At 42.6% G+C, this 25,000-nt stretch overlaps 1 protein-coding gene across 6 annotated transcripts in view; it reads right to left on the bottom strand.

Moving 5' to 3' along the window:
• The window catches only part of MDN1 (midasin AAA ATPase 1), a 142,257-nt gene that overhangs the window by 13,433 nt on the left and 103,824 nt on the right, over nucleotides 1-25,000 (bottom strand). The window contains exons 68-91 of one of the 6 annotated variants that reach the window (XM_036024465.1): nucleotides 24,552-24,646; nucleotides 24,133-24,254; nucleotides 23,406-23,552; nucleotides 22,462-22,571; nucleotides 21,779-21,852; nucleotides 21,099-21,297; nucleotides 19,625-19,784; nucleotides 18,141-18,287; nucleotides 17,474-17,600; nucleotides 16,327-16,432; nucleotides 15,678-15,793; nucleotides 14,312-14,797; nucleotides 13,820-14,046; nucleotides 12,878-13,033; nucleotides 12,526-12,692; nucleotides 11,690-11,851; nucleotides 9,126-9,263; nucleotides 7,030-7,171; nucleotides 5,360-5,535; nucleotides 4,655-4,807; nucleotides 3,997-4,141; nucleotides 1,695-2,017; nucleotides 1,267-1,434; nucleotides 109-210 (exon numbers count right to left, since the gene is read on the bottom strand). In XM_036024465.1, the coding sequence (XP_035880358.1) occupies nucleotides 109-210; nucleotides 1,267-1,434; nucleotides 1,695-2,017; nucleotides 3,997-4,141; nucleotides 4,655-4,807; nucleotides 5,360-5,535; nucleotides 7,030-7,171; nucleotides 9,126-9,263; nucleotides 11,690-11,851; nucleotides 12,526-12,692; nucleotides 12,878-13,033; nucleotides 13,820-14,046; nucleotides 14,312-14,797; nucleotides 15,678-15,793; nucleotides 16,327-16,432; nucleotides 17,474-17,600; nucleotides 18,141-18,287; nucleotides 19,625-19,784; nucleotides 21,099-21,297; nucleotides 21,779-21,852; nucleotides 22,462-22,571; nucleotides 23,406-23,552; nucleotides 24,133-24,254; nucleotides 24,552-24,646 (3,948 nt within the window). Of the gene's footprint in view, nucleotides 1-108; nucleotides 211-1,266; nucleotides 1,435-1,694; nucleotides 2,018-3,996; nucleotides 4,142-4,654; nucleotides 4,808-5,359; nucleotides 5,536-7,029; nucleotides 7,172-9,125; nucleotides 9,264-11,689; nucleotides 11,852-12,525; nucleotides 12,696-12,877; nucleotides 13,037-13,819; nucleotides 14,047-14,311; nucleotides 14,798-15,677; nucleotides 15,794-16,326; nucleotides 16,433-17,473; nucleotides 17,601-18,140; nucleotides 18,288-19,624; nucleotides 19,785-21,098; nucleotides 21,298-21,778; nucleotides 21,853-22,461; nucleotides 22,572-23,405; nucleotides 23,553-24,132; nucleotides 24,255-24,551; nucleotides 24,647-25,000 lie in introns of all 6 variants that reach the window. The other 5 variants (XM_036024464.1, XM_036024461.1, XM_036024463.1 and 2 more) reach the window with 5 other exon arrangements.

Below are 25,000 nucleotides of genomic sequence, written 5' to 3' on the forward strand. Positions count from 1 at the left end.
CAGGCAGACACTGTGGCTTTTTTTTTTCTTTCTTTAAATCACCAGGTTTAGAGCCATTTTTTTCTACAGGCAGCCTTCACTTTAGTTAAACTGAAGAGTGACAGAGACCTGTGTGTTGCTCCTGGTCTGTTTCTGGGAGGCGAGCCGGGCGATGAAGCTGGACTCGTGGCCTTCTGCCTGGTTCGCGTCCGCAGCTCCACTCCCATGTTCCTGTGAAACCCAAGCCATGAAAGGATGAGGATGGAGGAAGCTGCCCAGCACCTGGTTAACTGCCCTATGTGGCGCACAACTTTCTCCCTGTTATTCTCACCTCAGAGATAAGCACGCATACCTGCCCACCTGCTGTGGAACTCACCCGTGACTGCAGCCTGGCCGGTGGGCAGGAACAGAGGCACCTAGACCCAGATCTGTACCCTCGTGGGAGACTTTGCTTTGCGAGGCTGAGTAGTTCTTTGTTTACAAGAGTGTAGTGGCTTACACTGAAGGTGGGGGAGACCTCGATTAGAAACCAGGCTTCATCAGCAACCAGCTGTGTACCCTTGAGACTGTCATTTAAATGTCACTGAGGGTTATTTAACTCAAATATAAAATGAAGAAAACAGTGAAAACAATAATATTAACTACCTTATATTGTGACTGTGCAAACTTGCTGAAATAATAAAAATGCTTAGCACCTAGTGGGTGCTCGATGAATGGGGCGGAGAGGGTGTATGTGCATAAACAGCTGTTATTACTGGAGAGAAAAGACTGGGGCTCAGAAAGGCCAAGGACCTGTCCAAGTTGCCACTGCGGCCGCAGGTCCTCTGACTCGGTGCTCTCTGCACAGCGAGATGGAGGCCCAAGTGGAGGCTCCATATAGAACACATTACCCTGGGCCAAAAAATAAAGAAGTGCTTCGCTTTCTAAATTAAAACATTCAGAAGCCCGGCAAACTATAAAGAAAATGGAAGCACTATTAGAGGCCTATTATTGCATGAAGTCTGATTCTACCTCTCTTTCCTTGGAAGCATTCTAAAAAAACAACATAAACCTCATCCTCCCACAGACAACTCCCAGTCTAGTGACTTCGTCACTAAGTGCATCAATTAATCAAAATCTGAAGCAAATATTCTCAGGCTAGTTCTGGGAAGCATATAAAAATAGGTCTGTGATCATTTTCTCAAGAATGAAAAATGATCTTTTAGATATCAACAATTAAACATCACGTGTAAACCAACTATTGCCAGAGAGACCCTCCTAAGAGGCAGCTGGCCACGAGCCCCTCACCTCCTTCCCCTGCTCGCTCTCGGGCGCAGCCCCGGCCAGCTCCACAGCCTGTGCACTCTGCAGGTTCTCCACCCCGGTCTGCCCGCAGGAGTAGTGCTCTTTCCTTTCCGGAGCCTCTGGCACCTGCTCCTCCGTGTCCGAGTTCTCCCCTTCTTCTTTTTCCTCCTCCTGCAGGGAAATCAAACACAGCATTAAATGCTCTGGGGAAAGAACAAAAGGCAGGGAACCTCTACAGCAAGCAGGCACCCCACTCCTCACTAAGGGGAGTTGGTGGGGAGGGGATGAGCCAGGGAAGGTCTGAAACAGAAACTGAAAGCAGCACCACCAAGAAATGGAGAAGCATCCTAATGGACCTTTTAGTGAGAATATGGTAATTGCTCCTCCCCATTATTATTTCCAATACAAGGCATACCAGACACCCGTACTACCTGAGGCTGGAGACCTTGGTCCACAGAGATGCCATTCTGTGCACTTTCCTCAGTGGCCTCTGCATCGTTGTCCTTGTCCTCTGGAGACTGCTGCTCCTCTCCCTCGGAGCTTTCTTCAGAATGTTTGTCTGCATCTGTGTTTTGGTCATTAGCCCCTGTGTTCATCTCTTCCTCCCCCTTGTCATCCTCACTGGGGCCTTCCTCAGCCTCATGTTGACCCAGATCTTCATTCTGGTCATCAGTCTCTTCATTTATTTCCTCAGCTTCATGACCTCCTTCTTCGGTGTCCATTGGTTCTTCTTTAATTTCCAAAGGATTCTCTTCTGGGTAAATAAAACAAACAAAAAAGAAACACAGAATTAAATAACAACAACATTATTTCTTAAGATGGAATGTAATTACCCGAGTATTACTGTTTTGTTATTTGACAAGGAATTGGCAAAGTGTGGCCCGTGGGTCTAACGTGACCATCTATAATTCTACATGTTTCTGTAGGTTGAATTCGACGGGAACACAACCACACCCACTAGTTATGTATTTACTCCATCCATCCTGCGTTGCTTATGGCTGCTTTCACATTATCTCTGTCACAGCTTATGGCCTGATCTATTCATTACCTGACCCCATCACAGAAAAATTCTGCCTACCTCTAAGCTCAGCCATAATTATATATTATATACATTCACTGGATGGTATATTTCTTTAAATAATAAGCACTCTACTAAAAAATCCTAAAAGCCACAACTATAGGAATGTTTTATTTTAGAGCACAGATAGAAAATGAGAGTCTAATTTTCAATTATGATTGAGAATTAACTGGTGGGCATCTTTTTTATCATACACAGAAATAACAATACATTTAAATGGATATAATCTTATTTGAAGAAGTCTTGTTTATTTAAAGAACTTTTCTATACTTTGGACACTTCAGAAATCAGTTACTTTGTTAGCAAATAATTCTTTCAAACAACTGTTCCTTAGTTTATATACACAATAGTTTAAAATGAGCCTGGATGTTTCTCTAGGGCAAATGGCTTATTACACTCTCAGTGGATTTTAGTTTTCTTAATTTTATGCTTGCACAATTGTTGAACTCCAAGTTGAAATCATATTCCAAAATTATAAGTTAATAAAATAGCCTCAGAAGCAACAATTTATACTGTTTAAAAGGTAAACTAGAGATTCACAGAGCGAAGAATGTTTTGAGCTTAAAGAAAATCTGTATCAATTCCTTAGCCAAATGGTTCTAGTTAAGTATCAAGTTCACGAATTTTTTAATTTCTGAATACTTTAAACATGGAAAACACATTTGACAGTTATGAGAACCATAAAACTCCTAGATTTAAGAGGTATTAACACTTTGCTGTATTTGTGCCAAACTTCTGTCTCTTCAGGAAATAAATGGTTCTGGATACAACTGCCTGGATTCTGGAGGCCTTCGCCCTTCCTACATCCTTAGGTGTCACCGGAGCCTAATGCTATGAACTATTCCTTCCCATATTTTCGTGCATTTGATGCATCCATAAATAGTATGTGAACTGTTCCTTGTATTAAAGTTACCTCATTTATTCTTTTGTAACTTGCTATTTTTGTCCCAATATGGGGTTTTCTTTTTTAATTTAGTAGCTTTACTAAATATGTAATTAATGCATTCAGAAGCAGAGTGAAGCTTTCTCACATCTTTCTGTCCCCTTCCCCGCCAGGATGGAGGCCACTAGTATAGCATATCCTCCAGAGTGCTTCCAACTAACACCAGATGACACTCCCCACGGAGTCACCCAGGTTGAACAACAGGTGACAAAGGCACCAGAAAGCTAAGGCATGTACCATGCGATTGATTCCTCTTGGGATTCCTCAGTTTTATTCTCTATTATAATGACTTCATATTTTAGGCTAAACACACAACATAAGCACAGCAAAGAATAAGTGAAACAATCATTTCCTTTGTAAAGCTAAAACTGGGCTCTGCGAGAAGCCTGAGTGTGCCCAGGGTTTACATCAATCCACGGGATGGGCCCAGCGATGGCTGTGGGGAGATGAAGCCATGTGTGATGAAGCACCACCCAGGCACAGCATTAAAATATAGGACTGGAAATGACAGCAGTGAGAGAGGACTGCTGGTTTACAAGCTTTAGGTCTATCAGATGAGAAACACGACAAAGAACAAGTAATTTTTGCAAAGTGGAATTGAGCTGACCAAACATGATTTATGACTTGGCCATGACACTGGCCTGAAGATAAATCAGTTACTACTCCTTTTCAATGAGTTCCTACTGGTATCTTCAGGTTATAAAAGACACACCTTCTCCTTCATCATCTGTGTCCTCACCACCAATCTTATCTTCACTGTCTAGGTTCAAGTCCTCTGGAAGGTCCAAAGCCTCGGGTTCTGGCAGTGGTTCCTGGTTGCCATGGAAAGGGTCCACTTCATGCTCATCATATTCCCGCTTTGAAGAGTGGAGAGAACAGGCAAAATAGAAAACATTAAAAACTTTTTTTAAAAAGTAGCATTCATATATAATTAGCTGAGTAGTTATGCAAGAGAATACAGTATTTCTGCCCTAAAATTACTAGCACACATTCTAATTTTACTAATATTTTTAGAATTTTCATGTTGGAGTTTAAAACTTTCCTTTCTATGCAGCTTCTCCACTGACAAGAGGAACTGTGTTACTCGATCTCAGAGAAGAAACTGAAGTTTATGAGAATAAAAAACAGGACCACAGGTTTCAGCTTCCAAACTGCAGCATGAGCCCAAACAGCACGAAGACCACCTCACTGGCAAACAATAGTTAGATATTTTACGTCCTGTTAAGAGGCTCTGTTACATGTTCTTTTATGAGACAATTAGAAAAACTGACAAATAAGAAAAAAAATGCCTTGAGTCACCCTAAGAGCCACATGGTGCAGTGGCCACAGTCGTGAATCAGGAGAGTAGATCAGTTCTGAGTCCTCATTACCTCATCCATTTGTTCATTAATTTTGTCTTGGTCTTGTCCATCAACATCAGCTTCTGCTTCTTCCTTTTCTTCCTTCTTATCATGCTGGTTTTTATCTCTGTTTGACTTCCCAGAATCCAAGGTGTCATCTTTAGCAACAAGTCCACAATCTTCCTAAATGTCGCAAACAGAAGAAACACAAAATCATCCTTTCTTGATCTGAGAAACTGCTGACACATGTGCCGGTTCTACCTAGTGTAGCTCTGGACATGTGCAATTCCTGCCCGCTGGGCCTGCCCCACAGAAACACGCAGGTGATGGGCATCGTCTGTGACCTGCAGACAACAGTCTGGGCCACCCAGAGAACAGCAGTGACACCAGGCATGTGAGCCACAGGCTGGGCCAGCCCGTGAGGCGTGGTGTTACAGCCAGCCGGGGGGTTCTGAGAGGGAGCTGGAGAAGTCCCATGGCCCACAGCAGAATAAGAACATGTGTGCTGAGTTTCCTCAACTTCCCTCCTTCAGAACATGTGGGATGGATGGCTCAGGTCAAGCACTCGTTTAGCTCTGAATCAATGAGTAGGATACATAGCAGGAAAAAAAAAAAGAAAAATGGAAGAAAGAGAAGGAAAACGAAGAAGAGGAGCAGTAAATGACCGGGAGCAGTGGTTGGGAAGACTGTCTCCTCTGAAGCTGGAGGCTGTGGGGTGGGAGTCTTTGAGTTTACCTCATCCATTCCTGGTCCCGTTTCTTCAGTTTTGCTGTCTTCTTCTTCCTCATCATCTTCGTCATCATCATCACCCCAAAGCCTCTCATCTAGTTTGTCAGCTTCCTCTCCATTCAGATCGCCCATTTGTTTATCCAGGTCTTCGCCCTCGCTATCTGATTTCTCATCATCCTCTTCTGGAAGGGAAGGCACTGAGCTTAGTTAGGGAGACCCCCCCAAACCAACCTGGTCCCATGTGAGCCCACTGCTCTGTACGGGCAGGCAGTAAGCCCAGCCTGGGACTTACTGCCTGCTTCCACAGAGCACTCTACTGGCAGGTGCCTCCAGATCTGCGGAAGTAGTCCTACTGTGTTTAGCAAACTGTTTGAAGAAACAAGAAAGTGTGCAAAGTGTATGTGAACAGACCATTAGAAGGGTGGCAGGACAGCCACAAGGATGTCTAGTTCTGGTGCTGGGGTCATATTCATTAGGGGACTCAGCAACCACACTGGTTTGTGGTTTATCTGTAAAATGACAGAGCTGAACTATACGATTTCCAAGGTTCCTCCCCCATCCTCAATATACTACAGTTCTATGATTTTATCCAACATCTGAAATCAATGTATGGCTTAACTGATCAGTATTTTCTTCCCACTATCTTTGCTCAAGGTCTACTGTGTCAAAGGTTATGTCCTCGTGCTGCTTAGGCAAGTGTATGTCAATTCTACTCTGAGGTCGGCTTGCATTTCTGCAAGATCTTCACTCAGACTAAAACACTATGTCTCAATTAAGCTTTGGACAGAAATTAAGGGTAATAACTAAATTACAGTACAAACATGACAGATGACAATGTGCTGTAAGAAATCATATGCTCAAATTATTAATGTCATGGGGAATATGAAGTATACGTTACACTGTTTATGATCTATGAGTATATACATATGAAATAAATGGAAATAAACCAAAATTTATTAAGTGGTTTGGGTGGTAGGCCTAAGGGGTATTGATTTCATTCCTGCATTTTTGTTCCAAATTGTCAACAAAAAAGGTCTACTTTTTCAAGAAGATTTCATTTATTATTTCTTTTTAGAGAGAGGGGGAGGGAGAAAGAAAGGAAGAGAAACACTGATGTGAGAAAGAAACATTGATCAGCTGCCTCTCATATGCACCCAACTGGGACCAAACCTGCAATCCAAGCATGTGACCTGACTGGGAATAGAACTAGCAATCTTCTGCTTTGTGGGATGACGCCCAACCAATTACGCCACACTGGTCAGGGCAACATCTAGTATGTTTGTAACTGGGGAGTGGGGGTAGTTAGCTCTTAAAAAGATACCCTGAACAATTTACTTTGAGCTAAGAGCCAAACTCTGTTGGGATCATCTCCTTTCCCTTTCAGACGACTCTGAAGGGCAGTACCCACTCACTGCACCTAGCACATGAGGCAGCCGGAACATGAGTCAGTGTCTCAGTTTACTTAGAGGAGAATCTCTAAAACTGACTATAGACCTCTACCTCCACATAGTGATGGTACATACATAAATGCTGACGTTTTCATTTGTAGTTACGCAGAATAACCAAATTGGTCCAAAAATTCTAATAGGACAATAGGCTCCTCATTGGGAACATGCAATTTCCTGGATAAAAATTACTTTTCAAGAGCAAATATGCAGTGACAGATAATCTCAAACCTTGTTGTTCAAGCTCCCCATCATGCATTTTTCCATCGAAGTCTTCTGACATCTCAATGGCATTATCCTCGCCCTTAATATCTGATTTTGAGTCAGGATCTTCTTTATCCTTTTCTTGACCTTTCTGAAATGTATCTTCTGCCTATACGAAAAAGTGTATAGAAATCAAACAAACATAACTAGTATTTATTCAGTTCTAAATAGAATATAATTATGTAAATGCCAAGATTAATAGTATAAAGTTATCTCTGGGGAGAGAAAAAAAAGAAAACCAACAGAGATAACCACACAAAACAATTTCTGGTTTGCTTTAAAATTTCTGTAATTAAATTCCAGTTCATGGCATTTGTGAATAGAGAATACAGAATTCTGTGACTTGTTTAAAAATCCAGTTATATTTAAATATATAGGTATGCTCTGTATGACAAAAAATATCCATCAATCTTATTTTAGTGCCCGTATCTTTAATATTTTTGTCACTTTGATCTCTCAAGTAACATACTATGAATACAACTGTGTTCACTTTCCCTTAAACTGTGTATTCCTACATACTCTGTGATATTTGGGGCAAGTCATGATTGTTATCTCTTTCACTATGAGTGAATTTTAGAAGTCCTTTTTAAAAATACAAACGTAATACAATTTTATTAAAAGAATTCTAAGCACAACAAAAACAGCTCAATTTCCCACAACACTACCATCTTCGACTCCCAAAGAAATTATCATCAATAACATACAGGTGCATTAGTTCATCCAGAAATACATCATAAACAGTAATATAAGTATTATATATCAATACCTACCTCCCAACATCTTTTTAAATAAAAAAGGAATCCTGATTTACAAACTGTTTTGCAATTTGCTTTTTAATTAAAAAAATCTTTCAGATCGATTTCCATATTGATACATATAAATCTACCTCATTCTGTTTAATTAACTTACAGTATTACTGTACATACTATCTTTGACCCTTACTAACATATATTAGATTTTGCCAAATTGTTCTCTTAGTTCTTTATTCCTCTTAATGTTTTTTTTTGCATTGGGTTATACTTCTCCTGTTAGGCTTACTTTTTTACTTTAATTTTTTTCATTAGAAGAGCACTGTGTGTTGATAAAATTAAATTTGAGAAATAAAAGCCAAAAAAAATAATAACAAAACATACATATATAAAAAGATAGCTCTACTACATAAACACTTGCATTAATTACTTTTTTGGTTTTTTAATTTGTTTCCAGTTTTCCCTTCAAAGAGAAAGTGGAGGTTTGAATTGGTTTGCTCTTTCATTTTTAACAGCTATGGCCACACCCTAAACAGAAATGTATGGCCTACTTTAGACTCAGAACATAAGGCACAACAAAAAAATAATTCTGTTCTTATTTCTTCAAGTCATTGTTGATTAAAATAAGTGACAACAGAAGTATGCACACAAACAGATAAACATCACTCCCAAGTGAGACAGGCATTATAAAAAGCAACATAACAACCTTAGTCCAAATCATTTAAATATTTCAAGAGCATTCTTGGTTCTGATCAAAAAAGAATAGATTAAATTATTTCATGCAATTATCAGAATAGCCAAACCTTTTTTTTAACCTCACCCAAGGATATGTTTATTGATTTTAGAAAGGGGGTGGCAGTGGGGGTGGTGGAGAGAGAGAGAGAGAAACATCGATCAGCTGCCTCCCATATGTGCCCTGACTGGGGGGTTAAACCCGAAACCTTTTGGTGCACGAGACAGTGCTCCAACCAGCTAGGACAAAATAAGCCAACCTTTTTATCCTTAAATGAACCACTACCAAGAATACTCTCTAGAAAATCATCAGCAGTAATCTCCCCATTTAAAATTTAAAAAATTTAAAATCATTTCCCTCTCAAATTACAACCATAACCAATGACTGAGCTGCAACGTTTGTTTCTGTGGCCTTTAAGCTTTCTGTTTAACATCTGCTTCCCAAGCCCTAGCACTCCTAGAGGTCCACAGATCTCAGTTTGAAAACTGTTGACATTTATGTCTGTAATTCACTGAAAAGACAGGGGAAAGGGAACAATCTTCTGTAAACTCTGTACACATTTCAGGTATGTAAAGACCTACCTGTTCTTCATTTTCTATCTTGTCACTCACATCCTTCATGCCCTCACCTTCTCCAATTCCACCTCCCTCATAGTCATGGAACTCAGTTGCTCCCTCGCCTGCTGAATCCTCCATAAATTCTTTGGGCAGGCAAAATCCCTTGAACACAAGAGTGAACAGTAAGGTACAACAGCAATAAGAACGGGGATTTTCAGTCTTACCACATACAAAAAAATTAAACATGTGCTTAATTATTTTTCTAGCTCCGTATTTTAAATCTGATGGAAGCAGAGTAGACCTTTGGCATTTTCTTCCTTACTGATAACTGTTACTATGTCTCAAAACCTGACATCAAACTTAATAAATGAGGTTCTGACTCTGGAGAGGCCTCTGGTGTGTGGTAATTTGTCATTTTTGCCAAGAAGAAATTTGAATGATATATATACTATGGAAAGTATTTAGGAGCAAATCATTGAAGGAGAGTAGCCCTCTCAGTGTCTAAATCACAGAGGGGTTTTGTTGCTCTTATTTTCTCAAATTAGCCTGAGGATAGAAGTATGTAACCCTGGAGGCACAGCAACTTGAATGAGATGCTGCAAGTGGGAGAGTTCATTTTTACTTTAAAAATTGAAATTTTGTGGCATGCTCCCCAAATAAAATGTTAATTTTAACATATCTTAAAAATATGCCTTTCCTCAACTCTTCAGGTAAACCTGTCCCTTTTAGAGAACATGCCACATCTGGCCCCGGCACCTGGCACCGCATGGAGTCTAGAGTAAAGAACAAGGCTGGGCAGGCACAGTAAGGCTCAGAAGTGTTAAGAAAACTGTTTCATGTTGGAAAATAGCTGAAAAGTAAATTCAGCTACTTTAGCATGTGGGACCAACGTGAACAGAAAAAGAAGGAGAAGAAAACTGTGGCTCTCAATCAGAAATTTTAGTTTTATCAGAGAAAATACAAACTATCCAGATAACTGTCAAACTGAGGATAAAAATGTACTAAAATAAAGTTGAAAATAAGCTGCCAACTAGCCAGGAATTAAAATCCAAGTCTGGCAAACACTGATTGTGACTCAGTTACAAAGAAACAGCTTTCTGCTGGTTAAGTGCTGTAATTACAGCCTAGACCTATTATGTTAGCACCATATCCAACCTACTTTCAAGTTCCCTCCACGCTACTCAGAAAGGATATGAATACAATTTAGACACAATAAAATTAAAAGAAAGGCAAACTCACTTTTAGGGCGTATATTCTTAGAAAATTGATTAAAAAGACATTTTGATTAACTTACCTAATCTTTCCGCTGGGCTACATTATTGTGAAAGAAATATACTTCAGATGCAGGCAGAATGAGACCCCTCAGGGGAGACTCGGATATCCTTCCGGAGGGCACATCACTAGAGTAGCTACAGCTGGGACAGCCATGGGCTCCCACCTCTGCTTTCAGCAGAAGCACTTCCACCCCTACACCCCACCCCAAAATGCACACAGGTCAGATGGGCCGGAACCATTCTGGAGCTGTCAGACCTGTGCAATTGTCCACGTGGACAAACCGCTGAGTCCCCGGGCAGCCTCCCCATGCCTTGTCCTATGGCTGCCATGTGTACCCAGTTTCCCAACAAGAAGTGGTGGGGTGTACGGCGGACTCGGCTCTCATCAGACAGAGGAGGCAGATCTGAGATGTGTTCATTTATTGTGTGACTCAACAAATACACATAGCTATCCTCTAGACATGAGGTACGGGCTTGCCTTTCACTGTGACGCTTTCCAACATTCCAGATACTGAGAAGGAAGAACTCAGAAACCTAGACCTCACCTTCAGTTTGTAAATTCCTATCTCCCTCAAGCAAATCTCATCTGTAGTGTACTTAGGAGACAATCTTGGAATACTAAAAAAAATAAACAGATATTGGAACACTGAAGAAATATATATATGTGTGTGTATATATATAACTATATTCAATTGAAGCTAGTTATCACAAAAACGTTAATGAATGTAGGCAGGTCTCATTTTACAAATGAGGAAACTGAGGCTCAGAGAGGTTTAGTGAATAACTCTACAGGAGTGGATACCCCATGATTAGATTATCACACTGTGGTGAGTCTGTTAGATTTGACTGCCTCCTACTGGGTACAGGAGCTGGATAGATGGGTGAATGAATGGCTTCCCTATTAAAGAAAAATGTTCTGTCTAACATGAAGAAACCCATTACCATTTCATCATAATTAGAGAAAAGTTATTTAAATAACACCTACTAGCCTTAAGTATTCATCTATCCTACAAGTCTAGCTTGGGGTTAAACGAAGACAACTTCAAATTGGGGTCAGGGAGAAAAGGCTGTGAAGAGAAAGCAGCAGACTTTAGTAGGAGTCTAGGGAGTTCATCAGTGGGGGATCTGTAGGTCCCAAGACTGTAGTGGAAAGAGGCTTATTACAAGGGTGCCAGATGAAGCCCTAAATAATCCATGGGAAAGCAAATCACCGCCTGCTATCTGTGAAAGTCCAAGATAGAAGCCTCAAACAAAACACTACCGGGTCCAGAATGTACCAACTGCCCCACAGTGCTCTGCATGAACAGTCCTTACCTTCTGGGCAAGCTCCGTAAAGACCTGGGCAAGCACAGAGAGCAGCTTTGCAGTGCTTCGATGAGTTGCCAAAGACACAGTCAGGAAGAAGAGGACAAGGTCCGAGTACCTGGACAGCATGGGCACCAGGCGCACCAACAAGCAGCAGGACTGGCTGAAGAACTGGGGACAAAGCAGATCAGAAAGATTGCTCACACAGCTTTAGGGGTACTAGGTTTCCTTTGGTGTGATAAAGATGGTAATGAAACTGGTCTGGAACTAGACAGCAATGATGATTGTCCAACACTGTGAACTGAACGTACTAAATGTCACTACTGATAAGGTTTTGTATTTTTAAGACACGCCTGCTGGTATTTCTTATTTTTCACACAAACCCTCACAAAAGTACACTCAAAATTCTCAGTCACTTAAGTCTCCTTTAGTTAACAAGGTTGTTTGTATTTTTTTTAAATAAAATGTTTATGAATAAATTCCATTGGAAATCAAAGCTGGCACTGGAGGCAACACTACAAAATAATATACAATGCCCTATAAAATAAGTTGGCTCTCAGGACTCTCGGATTCAACAACTTCCTCTGCTGGCTTACTGTGAAAGGAATGGTATTTGCAGGGCATGGCCATCAAGCCTTAGGTGATGGCAGCAACATTCACCAGTAAACCCTTAGCAAGCAAGCCCTAAATTTTTCCAAGTTTGTCATGCATCGATAAATCAGCTTCTTAGTGGTTTTGCTGCAGTGCACACTTTAGGCCCACCCACATACAGCAAGGTGAAAACCCACCCTGCCCTACTCAGCCCACTCCCGACAGCAAGAAGCTTGTAAAGAATAGCTGGTTACCGTTTGCTTTGCTGCTGTGCCATCCTCACCGTACGATTTCAACCTCTCCAACAGCTCAGAGACGGCAGAAATTACTTTCTGTACATGTAAAGTGCTCACATCAGCCCAGAAGTCTTCCTCTAAGAGTTTTGTTAAATGTCCTGGTTGCAGTCTCTCAAAGCCTGATGCTTCTTTCATTCACAGAAAAGAACATGATGAATAACCAAAAATAAACCCCCATTCATCCAATTCATCCCCATTCATCCAACCATCATTCCTAACATGTCCTTAAATATTAAGTGACCAAAAAAATCCATGATGTTGAAAAATTAAATCAAGTATGAAACTAATTTTTGCCTAATTTCTGACATACCTTCCTCTTCTTGTGGCTTTGCCTGGTCAGTGCTCTCGTCTGTCTTTTTACAGTTTCTTTCTGCTAAGTTCTGGATGGCATAAAGGATAGACCGGATGGCAGTTTCCATTTGCTCTGCAAAATCTTCCACAAACCCATCATCCAACATTTGGTTTCCTATTAAGTAACATGGTACAAACAAAAAACCCAATCACATTTGCTTCAGGATATCATCAGAAACGCTTACTTGTTATGTTAACAAATGGCCGCTTGTAAGCACCTACTATGGGTCAGCCACTGTGCCAAGCTGTGCTGGATACAAAGATGTGAACAAGACACAGTCCTTGCCTAAATAAAACTGCAAGTTTATTGTCTTGTATTAAAACAATTTTGCAGCCCTGGCTGGCGTAGCTCAGTGGATTGAGCGTGGGCTTGGAACCAAAGTGTCCCAGGTTCGATTCCCAGCCAGGGTACATTCCTGGGTTGCAGGCCATAACCCCCAGCAACCACACATTGATGTTTCTCTCTCTCTATCTCCCTCCCTTCCCTCTCTAAAAAATAAATAAAAATAAAATATTAAAAAAAACAATTTTGCTGCAAGAATGTCAAAAACATGAGAACGACAGTTTAGATGGTGTGTATAAACACTAACTTAATCCAAATATCACCCTCAGTTTTCCAATCTAAGGGACAACTGCCTTAACAGCTGAGGGAGCCTGTCGTGTCTCCATACACGTGCACCACAATGTGACATGATGGCAATCCAAAAGCAAGGGAAGCCCTGAACAAATGTCACAAAAAAAGTTCAGAGCTGTGGGTTTCAACCACACCTGTCTGCCTTAGAACCCTGGACACATAGGTCTAGAATAAAACAGTATGTGTCTCCAGGATAATCTAGGCTTTGTCTACAAGACATCATTCCTACGCTGGGCTTTTACTCCCTTACTGAATAGCAGTCCTTACCTCCTTGGCTGCCTGAAGTGAGCAGATGTGTCTTCCAGGTAGTAAACTCATCTGTGGCTTTACTGATTTCTCCTCTGATATATTCCAGGCTCTCAACTAATGCTATTTGTTGGTCTGGTTGCTCAACCTCCCTCCTTGGAAGAGTGAACAGGGACTCTAGGCCTTGTAAATGAGATGATACCTGGGACAGGCAACTCAGCCCGGAAGAGCAAATTTCAAAATCTTTCCTGCAACAACAGAAATGCCACAATGTTGAAAGGGGCTAACACACCTACACACAAGAGTGATCCCTCCAACCTCAAAAATGGAAGCAGGGCGTTAACTCACTGTATTCGAAGGTTTACAGCTAGACATATGCCACAAAGCACTATGCCTGTCCACTGAAAAAATGCAGGACTGAAGCATAAGCCCTTTCATGATTTTACCCCATCTCTAAACTCTGAACAAGCACCCAAGCACAGAGAGGAAGAGTAGAGGCATAGGCACACTCACCAAGAATGGAAGAGGGTCTCACAAGACTGCTGCCTAATTCTGTCAACGTCAGCTTTCACTGTTTTAATGGTTTTCAGCATCTCTGTTAATCTCGAGGTTGACTGCTGCCAAAGCTCGTCCTGTTTCCGCATCCGGCAACCAGAGGGCAGCTGGTTTCCAGGTACCGGGGACGGGTAGCTCAGATCTGATGGGATGAGGTCCCACGCTGCTCTGGAAAGCTGTCGTGGGGTAAGCTCTGGTCCTTCCAGGTCCAGAACCGAAGGCTCACCCTGTGCCTGGGCATCACCTTGGCCCGGAGCTGACCCTACACTGGGGCAGCACTGGAGGAGCCAGGAGAGCTGCTCAAGCAGGACCTGACTCTGCATGGCCACATGCTGCAGCCTCTCTGTCCACTGCTGCACACCATCCTGAGGGGGAAAGGCCACAGGGTACAGCAGTGGCCCTGTCAGCCTGCTGTGAATCTCCTGCATGCAGCCAAGGAGGTTCCTGTGCAGAGAAAGCCATGGCAGAAACACATGGTGCCTTAGTCTGTGTCACCATGTTGTTTTTAACAGTAAATCCATTCATTTCTGAACCAAGCATGGGCTTTTTCGCGTAACTGAAATAGAGGACTCCTCCGATAGGTAAGAAGTCTATTAGAATGCCTCCCAAAGAGCTCAAACACATCATTCGGTCTTTCAGAGGTATCAACACCCAGTGCTTATCACCTGCCCTCTTACAGCCCTCTCACATCTCAGTCATACCAATGCAGTAACTTCAACCATTGTTTGTTTTTAAATCTAGCAAGTGTAATATACTCATCTAGATAAACCCTTGTGAATGGAGCAGAAAATAGCTGAAACTTAAGTGATTAGTCTGGAAACACTGCCTCTTAACCCTCCACAGATAACAACGGATTTCCCAACTGCCCTCATCTTTTAAATATCTGCTTCTGTTGAGCAGCCTCCATGCATGGCTGGAAAGTGAAACTTTGTGGTCCAAAAGGCCTAACAAACGGAAGCAGGCTCCAATCTGATCTAGGCCGGGCCTGAGATGCCCAATACCATGAACAAAACCCCATCTCTTGGCCTGCATGGACTATCGACCACACATGCCCTCATTCCAGCCCCAGGTACAGGCTCAGCCACAGCAATATTTACCATCTATAGTTCAGCCCTGAACTCATCTCCCAGGCCCTTTTCTCTGAGGTGGTATTGCCAAAACCAGGAAGGAGACAGATATCACCAAAAGCCAGAAAAATCTCCCACCTGTTTTTTTCAGGCCTCAAATTTCATTTCACAACTGACAGCAGCACATGCAGCAACTCTGAGCTGACCCACGTACTTCTTCCTAATCCAGGCCACAAACCCAACCAGCCAGCTGGTACCTGAGGAGGATCCATTGCTCAGTCAGTGTAGTCAGGGAGCGCCGCTGCCGGATAAGTATCTTCATCAAATGTGCCGAGAACCCTTTACACCGCTCAATGTTGCCCACGCCCATCTCCTGGCAGGGGGAGGAGGAAGCATGCTGAAAGTACTACTGGCAAGCCCCCGCCCCCACCCGCAGCCATATGTAGGCACCACCAGAAAGTTACTTCACCCAATATGCTTAGAGGAAGAGTATCAGATAAGCTTTGGAAGTGCTGCACTCTAGAGGCGGGCAACACACTGATCTTTCTGAGCACTGCTTCTCAAATTATGCTCCCACGGATCATGGATATTTCATGAACAGGAAATCGGTCTAACACCAAAATTGGTATCAGTGGTCATTTCTCAACTCGAAGTTTATCTTCCATAATTTTTCTTATGTATTTGATCCTACTGGCAAATGCTGCATAACTGATTTTGTCTTAAGATAGTCTCTGATTAGGCACAAAATTACAGTGAGTGTACTGCAAGTTTAACAATGTTCAGTACAAAGCTCAGTCACTTCCACCAATGGACTGTTATTACTTGACAAGGTCTGAGAACGCTGCCATGGATGAGCAGAGCTGGAGCCCTCCCTGGGCCCCACAACTGAGATCCTACCAGTCTAACCTTGGCGGGGGCTGCTAGAGCCGCCCCAAGTCTGGCATGCCGTGCAAGAGAGCGATAAAAATACTTCTGGCACCCATCCCACGAAGATGAGATTTCTGTAAGCAGCCTATAAAAAAAAATTGCGATTTACTTCATTGAAACCACTATTTCCAAACCCAGATCTTAAAGAGTCAGAGATTGATATATTTAGCCTCAGCAAAGCCAAGAGTCTAAATAAATTTATTTCTGTGAGGCACTCATCAGTCCTTTATGCAAAGGATGTACTGTATTACACACTTAGCACTGAAAGTATAGTAGGGAATTATAACCACATGGTTTCCTTAATGAAAACTTTATAACTACCTTAGCAATGGAGGCTAGAGGTCCTAAATTCTGATGCCTACAGAGGCCAAGCAGATAATAAATGATTAGGGAGAGCCAAGCACAAAGTGGTACATGGCAATGACAGCTGGCGTCAGCGTGGAAGAGCAGGGACTATTACGGAACACCGGGAACTGGAGAGCACGTGTTCTCTCAAGAGGAGGGAGCTACAGTCAACTTTGACCATATGGGAAAGCTAGCCCACCTGGCCAAATCTTCCTGAAGGACTAAAAATCCAGAATGTTTATGTAAAATTTATACTTTTCATAATGTGGTATTGAATTTGAATTTAAAGCACTGAGGCTACTGAGCAAATCAAACACAAATATATGCCATACCCAGTTCATGCAAATCGTCTTTCACAACAACCTGGCTGTAGTTAAAAGAGGCAGCTCTCTCTGTCTCAAGTTTACAGGTTCTCAAAATCAAAAAATATATTGCAGCTTATAAGATGCTTATAGATGTGAAACAGCTAAAACTGTGGCTATTCTCTAGCAGATTTTCACTTGTACATTCAAAATAAGTAGACCTCAGGAAAATCAAAGATCCAAAAAATTAATGGGAGAGGCAAATACGAGGAAGAAAGATAAAGGAAGAAAAGAAAATTAGCATTTATTGAATGCTCACCACAAGGGAGATCCTGAGCCAGGCACTTTTCTAAATGCTACCTTTGGAGCAACTCCAGGAGAGAGGTAGGTATTGCTATCCCCACTTTGGCAAATGAGGACACGGAGGCTTTAATGACTGGCTTCATTTATAATTAAAAAAAAAAAACAAACAAACAAACCTAGAATCAGCCTCCTGAGTGCTGCTGACTATAGACAATGAGCTCCGGAGATCCAACGGGCGAAGATGAAGAAACTCTTGAGGGTTTTTTGAACGGGCCCAGGCAAGACCTTTACGATACGACAAACCTAGAAAGAAATAGCATGTGTTTAAATAAAGCAGCTCAGGAGAGAATGGATGTGCCATGCCCTGCTCCTGCCCACTCTGCCACTGCTACTCAAATGCAAATCCTTGGAAGAGCATCACCCAAGCTGCCTGTTAGAAAGCAGATGCTCAGGCCCCGCCCCACACTCACTGAAACAGAGCCTACTTCTGCATTTGGACAAGACTCCCTGAGTGACTTGTACATGTATCCAAGTTTGAGAAGCACTGCTCACTAGGCTATGCTCAAAGGGTGGATACTGTACAACATATAGTGATGAAAATAAAAAAACATGATTTCTGGAAAACCTCATTATAAAACTGTGGAAGTATTTGGGAATCACAAATGGGTTCATCACAGGATTTCATGTATGACTAGAACTCTTAGAATGGCATTTCAAAACCTTGCCTGCCACCTTCTATTTTGCACTGTCTCAATGGTTTCTAGAAAGTTCCTCCAAATCACCCATGTGTTTTTCTCCCTAAAAGCTGATTTTACTTTATGGGGTTTCAACTGAAAACCTTACCCATTTTTGCAAGGTGCTTAAAGAGGTCTGCTAACGCTCGCTGCTTCTGCATGAGAATATGTTTGGCTTCTGACCGCTGCTTCTCCTTCTCTGCAGAGGGCTCCACCTTTAAGTTCTGCAGCTCGCTCACAGAGGAAATTACTTCACCTGAGGGAGGACATGAAAATCCCAAAGACTCATCCATGTGTTAAAATTACCCAAGACCAAGTTATTTCTCTAGCACCATGCTGCTTTCCTGAATACCCAGAGATACCTATAACAGTTACCTGCCACAGGCAATATTTACATGTGCTGACTCTAGTCACCCAAATTCATGTTGAAGTATTAAGCCCCAGTACCTCAGAATGGGACTATCTTTGGACATAGGGCCTTTAAAGAGATACTGGTAATTAAGGTGAAATGAGGTTATATGGGTAGGCCATAATCTATTCTGAGTGGTGTCCCTAAAGGAGATTAGGACACAGATAGAGAAGACACAGTAAGAAAACAGCCATCTGTAAGCCAAAGAGAGAGGACTCAGAAGAAGTCTAACACTTTGTTCTTGGCCTTTCAGCCTCCAGAACTGTGAGAACATTTGTTGTTTAAGCTGTCCAATAAGCAGTACTTTGTTAAGGCAGTACTAGCAAACTAATACAGGCAGCCTAGCCTTCCAGATGAGGGCAAGCGCACCACGTGCATTACACTGGCATCGTAGGGAGGTTAGAGGAGAGAATGCTCTGCATCACACAGAGTGGGTGCCCCTTCCAGAAGATGCACATGGGAATGGTATGCCATTTACCTTCATCAGGCATAAATGTCATCTTGAACAATGGATATTAGGCTACTATTCTAACAAGTTTGCAAATTAAAGAGCTCCTGGTATCGAACCATAACCTAATTAAAGGAGGGCCTGCCTCACTCTGACACCACACACTGTGGGGAAGTGGTAAAGGGCTGCCAAGAGACCAAACTGTCTGTTAGGCTCTGGAGTTCTCTCACCAGCCACTGCTGTTCTATTACAGAGCAAGTCTCAGCTCTCAATGCCCCTGAGTAGAAGTGTTCAGGGAGGTGAAACTGCTGTGCCTATCTGAAGTGAAGAAAGCAAGGGGGCTGTGGATGAACCTTCCTTTTCCTTTATCCCAAGAGAAAACACCCTGAGAGGTGGGGACGGCTTCAAGACTCTGGGAAATCCATCTCTGTGCCCTTTACTCACGCCCCCACCGACAAGAGCTGCCATAAACAAAGCTGCTTAGAAAACGGTGCAACACAGCACGAATTTACATGAGAGGAGGACAGGATAAAAATTATGATGCAAGTTTGTGTAATCCGAGCTGGCTCTTATGTCTGGGCTCTGCTGGTTTTTAGCCCACTTTGTTATTCAATTAATTGCTCAACATTATTCCAGATATCAAAAAAAGGACACAGATGACAAATTCCCAGCCCTCCTGGGCCACTGGGGGAAACAGAGCAAAGCCCACCCCTTGCCTCAGGCTGCTGGTACCCACCAGTGAACTCATCGAGGCTCTCCACTAGGTGAGGGAGGCGGCTGTCCTTCATGAGTGTCAGGCACATCTTCCTCATTCGTTTCATGAGCTTTGGCAAGCGATACAGAAGCTCCCCCTCCAAGGGGAAAGGAGCACCCTGACACTGCTCTGGAATTGTGGCCTATGAGACAACATGGGTTAGTCTTCCTGCTAAGGACAATAGTAACAGCACTAACCTGCATGGGCACTAAATTTAAATGCTACATCCCTCCACACACACATAGCTTAGCAAATATTAAATTCTCTTCTTACCATCTCTGAAGTCTCACAGGAACAAATGTAGCATAACCAAAATTAAAATAGTCATGTCCTGTGGATATTTAGAAAACTGTACTGCTGCTCCATAGGAGATGAGGGTAGTGAAGGCTCCCACCCCCACCTCCAGCAACGCTTCTGTGCCAGCCACAAGGAGACTCTGGTTCTGACTGCTGAACGCAACACAATGAGTAATAATACATGCCACCTTTGAGGTGCTCTGCTGCACAGCAAGGCAAACCTGATCTGCCAAACCCTACTTCTACTACCTTCTCTCCTACCCCCCGCTTCCTGTTCAAACATCAAGAACTCAGATATTAGATGAAGGGAAAAGCTTTCATCCACAGGAACATATTTTCATTATTGTTGTCCCTGAAGAATTTCTGATATTCCTGTGCTGTCATCAATAGCAAGTCAGTTTCTGATCAGCACGACAGAAGCAATGAGTTGGCAAATACAATTAAAACAAACTTGGCAGCCATCTTATCTGTAGAGCTGTATCATGACTAAATGCTCCATTTTCACTATGCTTTCTGTACTACTAAAATATTAAAAATAGCTTGAGGATCTCCACGGCTAACTCTATGGGCCCAGGGTTGGACGGACAGTAAGAGGCAAAAATGACTACCCTTTTGAGACGTGCCCCTCCCCAAATCCTGGATCTCTATATACCAAAGGATATAAAGCAGAACAACCAACTTGTAATAGACCTGTTCACTCCAAGTCTCTGTGACTAATTTTAAATGTTCAGGAATTTTGCAAGCCAGCTAAGAGCTGGCTAAAGAACTGTTGGTGCTTACATTGGCCACAATGAGAATACTTACACCACGGTCATCAGCAACCACAACAAGCTAGCTCATCCCTGCACATGTTCACTCCCTGTGCAGCTGCTTCAATGGCATATTCCTACACTGATGCTTCAAATCTTTTGTTGTTGGTAAATGAAACGTTCACAGGTAAGCACACTTATTTCCCACTGGCTAACATTAAACTTTCAGTACCAGCATCCGTGCTTTTCAGCGGGATCAGGCAGACAATACAAATGCTGTATGTTGTACGTACAAAGAACAAAATTTTAAAGGCATTTCCTTGACTAGTTCTAAGAACACTCCTTACACAGAAAGCACAAATCCCACCTGACTGTCCGGAAATACTCGGACACCACTCCACAAGCTAGTACCTGTGCAGCTGCTGGCCGTTTTAACAGGGTCTCCCTCAGAGCCTTGTTCAGATTCTGAATGGGGGATGCTTCACTCGTGGCTGCTTCTGTTGGCTGCGCCAAAAAGTCAGACTGTTCCTCTGTGTCACTCTCCATCAGAGATGACCGGCAGGGTTCACTGAGAACAGCTTCAAATTTCTTCATGAACTTAAAGAGGGTCCTGGCCCCAGGTAATAACCGAGATGAGGAGAAGAAAAATGGATGGAAGTGAGGAAATGTGAAAATAACATCAATGATGTATAGCCACATGACTTATCTTTTGTATACAATGAGCTCCTTATACACTCAATCATATATTTTTAAAGAAGTATGACAGGTATTGTCACCCTCCTTTTCTAGGAAAAAAACTAAAGCCAGGAATGATGGGATCACTCTACTCAAGTTAAAACAGCTACTAGTGAGTGGCAGAAGATAGAACCCTCCACAGCACACAGTCTGCTTTACTCAAAGCACATCAATTTAGCCCACATGTAGACTGTGCTCTGGGTGGTAGGGGATGGTGTTGAAAAGTCCTTACCCAAACAATCCAGTGTTTTATAGTAAGTTCAAGGGGGCACTGAGTCAGGCCATTGTAACAATGTAGTCTTGCTGCCTACCATTCAAAAATTCTTTGGTCACCCCCAGTTTAAAAGATGAATTACCTGTGTGTCTTTTCCACAGACTGTTTAATGGACCAGAAGCTGACATCATTCCACTTGGATATTTTAACAAATTCCTGTAAGATAAATGAAGCTCAAGGAATGGCTTTATAAACCTGGTGCTATTCTGTTTCTTTCTAGACCATCTCTTTGCCAAAGACCAGAGCCCACTCCAGCCCCAACACGGGACTGGACGGCAGTGAGCAAGTAAAACAAGTCTTAAAAAGGAACCAATGTTTGTCCCAAAGGACTGAAAAGAGACTGCTGCTATAATCAACAGGTCACCCGATACGCACTCTGGCTCATACCAGAGTTGGTTCCACCACCACGGAAGGGTCACAAAGAGAGGGTCCACCTGTGGCACCACAATGGCACATGCAAAGTGCTTCTCTGGGGCAGAAGATTAGCCTGGACAAGACCAGGGAGCCAGTACTAACAGATGCCTGGGTCAGTCCTCTTAAGCAGCCTTTAACAGGGGCCACTCCACTAACCCCTCACAAACTGAGCCAGGCATCAATGGAGCCCATGACACAGAATGTCAACCCTGCCATCCTCCTGGCAGTTGCAATGCTCTCCTCCAGTCCCCAGAGCCCCTGCCTCTCCGTTAAATGGATAAAAGGAACTAAATAAAAAGAATTTGCTGATGATGTTCACCCAAGAGTGATCATGACAGCTATTCATCTTACTTTAAGTTCTTTCTCTAGGGGGGAACGAAGTTCCACAATTTTGGCCTGGACCCGGTCAAAGAATTGCTTGTAATAATGGTACAAATTCCACAGAACACTGCAAAGTGAATCTGAAAGAAATGAAAAGGAACAAAAACACCACACTTGCTACATGTGCTACTGGCTCCAGAGATGTTCTTTCCTTGTTACTCTTTAGGCCATGAGATTACAGTAGGTTTCACGAGCTCGTCAGGGAGCCTGTCTGAATTTAGAAGTTCCCAGAGACGCAGGCTGACATCACTACCCTATTTTTTCATTTCAGCTTATAGTGAACTTTTTTGTGGCACTTTTTCCCTTAAAGATGGTGTAGTTTACTCAGACATTCTGCTAAACTCAATTTCAAACCTTCTCCAAATCTTTTGGTAAAGTCAGCAGAAACTCAGCCTGTTTCAAGAGACTCACCCTGATTGCTCATTCGCATACCATCTGCACTCATTTTACAGCTGACACTGTGATCCAAGCTGCTGTGGTCAGGGATGGGAACTGACCATCGTTTTGTGTGCAGCTGCTTGAACTGCAGCTGTGAACCTAAACGTGGCCTGGATCAAGCAGAAGCTTCACAGGACACGCACACTGTCTAGACAGAAAGACTGCTGCCTCGACATGCCAGTTCGAACCCGAGATCTGCATCTGGCAGTTCACCTTCTGCCCGAGTTCAGTCGTCAGTCCTTCAGTGATAACCAGTCTGCGGTTTACTTTGAATGTCTGTCTCTACCTAATGTGAATTACATTAACGTAAAAAAAACGACTAAAAGTGTCTTGTTTAAAACCTGGTAGGCAACAAGACATTAGTCTCATATGAAGAATTCAAAGTCTAATCCATTAACAGTGGGGGAAAAAGGTAAAGAAAAAAACACACAGAAAAAGATATATATCTATATATAGATATATATATATCTCCTTACCTTTTCCTTCAACCTGTGGCATCAGCAAGACATGACAATGGAAAACCAGTAACATCTGAAGTCGAACTTGGAATTCTCCGAGTGAGGATCCTTCAATAAATGCTTGTAAAGTGCTGACCAGCAACATCAGGGTCATCTGCTTGTCATCTTCAGAGATTCAAAGAGCAACACATACATGCCTACAACCATCACTCCCTATTCATAACATGCACACCACCCACTGGAGGAGACACTGAGGCATGGCAGTCCAGTAGAGACCACAATTAAAGCGAAGCTTTGAAGCAAGGACTGCAGCTAAATTCCAAGTTGATTTAAAAACAGCTACACTCAGGGTGTGTGTCAAATGCACTCAAAGCAAATTATGAATTATGAGATGCTTACTCTAAGTATGAAATGAAACACTTTTAACTCAAGCACATTAACTGCTACCTACCAAAAAGATAATGTTCATTTTGACTTGAGTCATGGATTTTGAGAAGAAGGAAACCTCATCTTATAATGAACTCTCTAGACTTGGGACAAGTCATGTAACTTCAAGTCACTCTCTGACTTTTGATATTGAGCTTTCTCAGCTGACCTCTCAGGAATACCATGAAGTCAAATGAGGCCTCCTATGTGAAAGCAGTGGTGGAACGGGACATGGGTGCAGGTTAACTGCACACTTTAGAGCACACCAAGTTTAGCTTGAAACTTCTAAATAAGCAGGGGGTTTACTGACAGATGTTACCTTCCTGCTCTTCTGTTTGTTCCTGCATGTGCTTCTCAAGCATCTGATAGATGGAGAACCAGTGCTTGGTGGACTTCTCGGTGTGGCGCTTCATGGTATTATCCAAACTCACAGACCAGCAGCTGAAACACGAGAGAAGAGGCCACAGAAGCACTTAAGGAAAGCCATTTGAAATGTCTGAAACCACAGAAGCAGAAGCTAAATAGAAATGGAGGAGCCTCCCAGTTTGCTATCTTAAGACATTATACTATTTTCTGGTCTCTCACGATCATTTTAATGTGTAGCTTTTAACTCTGTGATTAATGACTGAAAAGCACGGTCTCTAACTAGTCTCCAGCTATACTACGTAAACAACAAAGAAACAATCAGAAGACAAATGCCCCTGCAACATAAGGTCAGGAGGGAAGTGTACCACTTACTTGAGTTCCAGTTTACGCCAGCGAATGATCATCTGACTGACCAAATCCAGGTGTTTTCGCAGAGACAAAGCTCGACTTGCGTTCTCCTCCCAATCCTAAAGAAACAAAACAAAATTTACTATGGCCATTCTTCAATCCCTAAATCACCTCCTCCCTCAAGAACATCCTGGACTTCTCTTGTGTGAAGATCACTGGGGTCCTCAAACAGCTTGTACGCTAATTTACCAGTAGCAGTAATGAGTTTATGTACTGTGTATCCAGCTTCCCATTCTTTCTGGTCACTTGACAGAACCCCAGCAGAGCCACATTTAAACAAAGACAGATAGCACAGGACTTGGAGACCTGTGCCTGATTTCCTATCGTGACCCTCTCCAAAGCTCAGGGCCCTGATCTGTTTAACAGGGAAGCACCAGCTATCTCAGAGGCTGAGAGGACTGAGGGAGACAGTG

The sequence above is a fragment of the Phyllostomus discolor genome, chromosome 4, assembly GCF_004126475.2.
Source record: "Phyllostomus discolor isolate MPI-MPIP mPhyDis1 chromosome 4, mPhyDis1.pri.v3, whole genome shotgun sequence".
NCBI classification, from domain to species: domain Eukaryota; kingdom Metazoa; phylum Chordata; class Mammalia; order Chiroptera; family Phyllostomidae; genus Phyllostomus; species Phyllostomus discolor.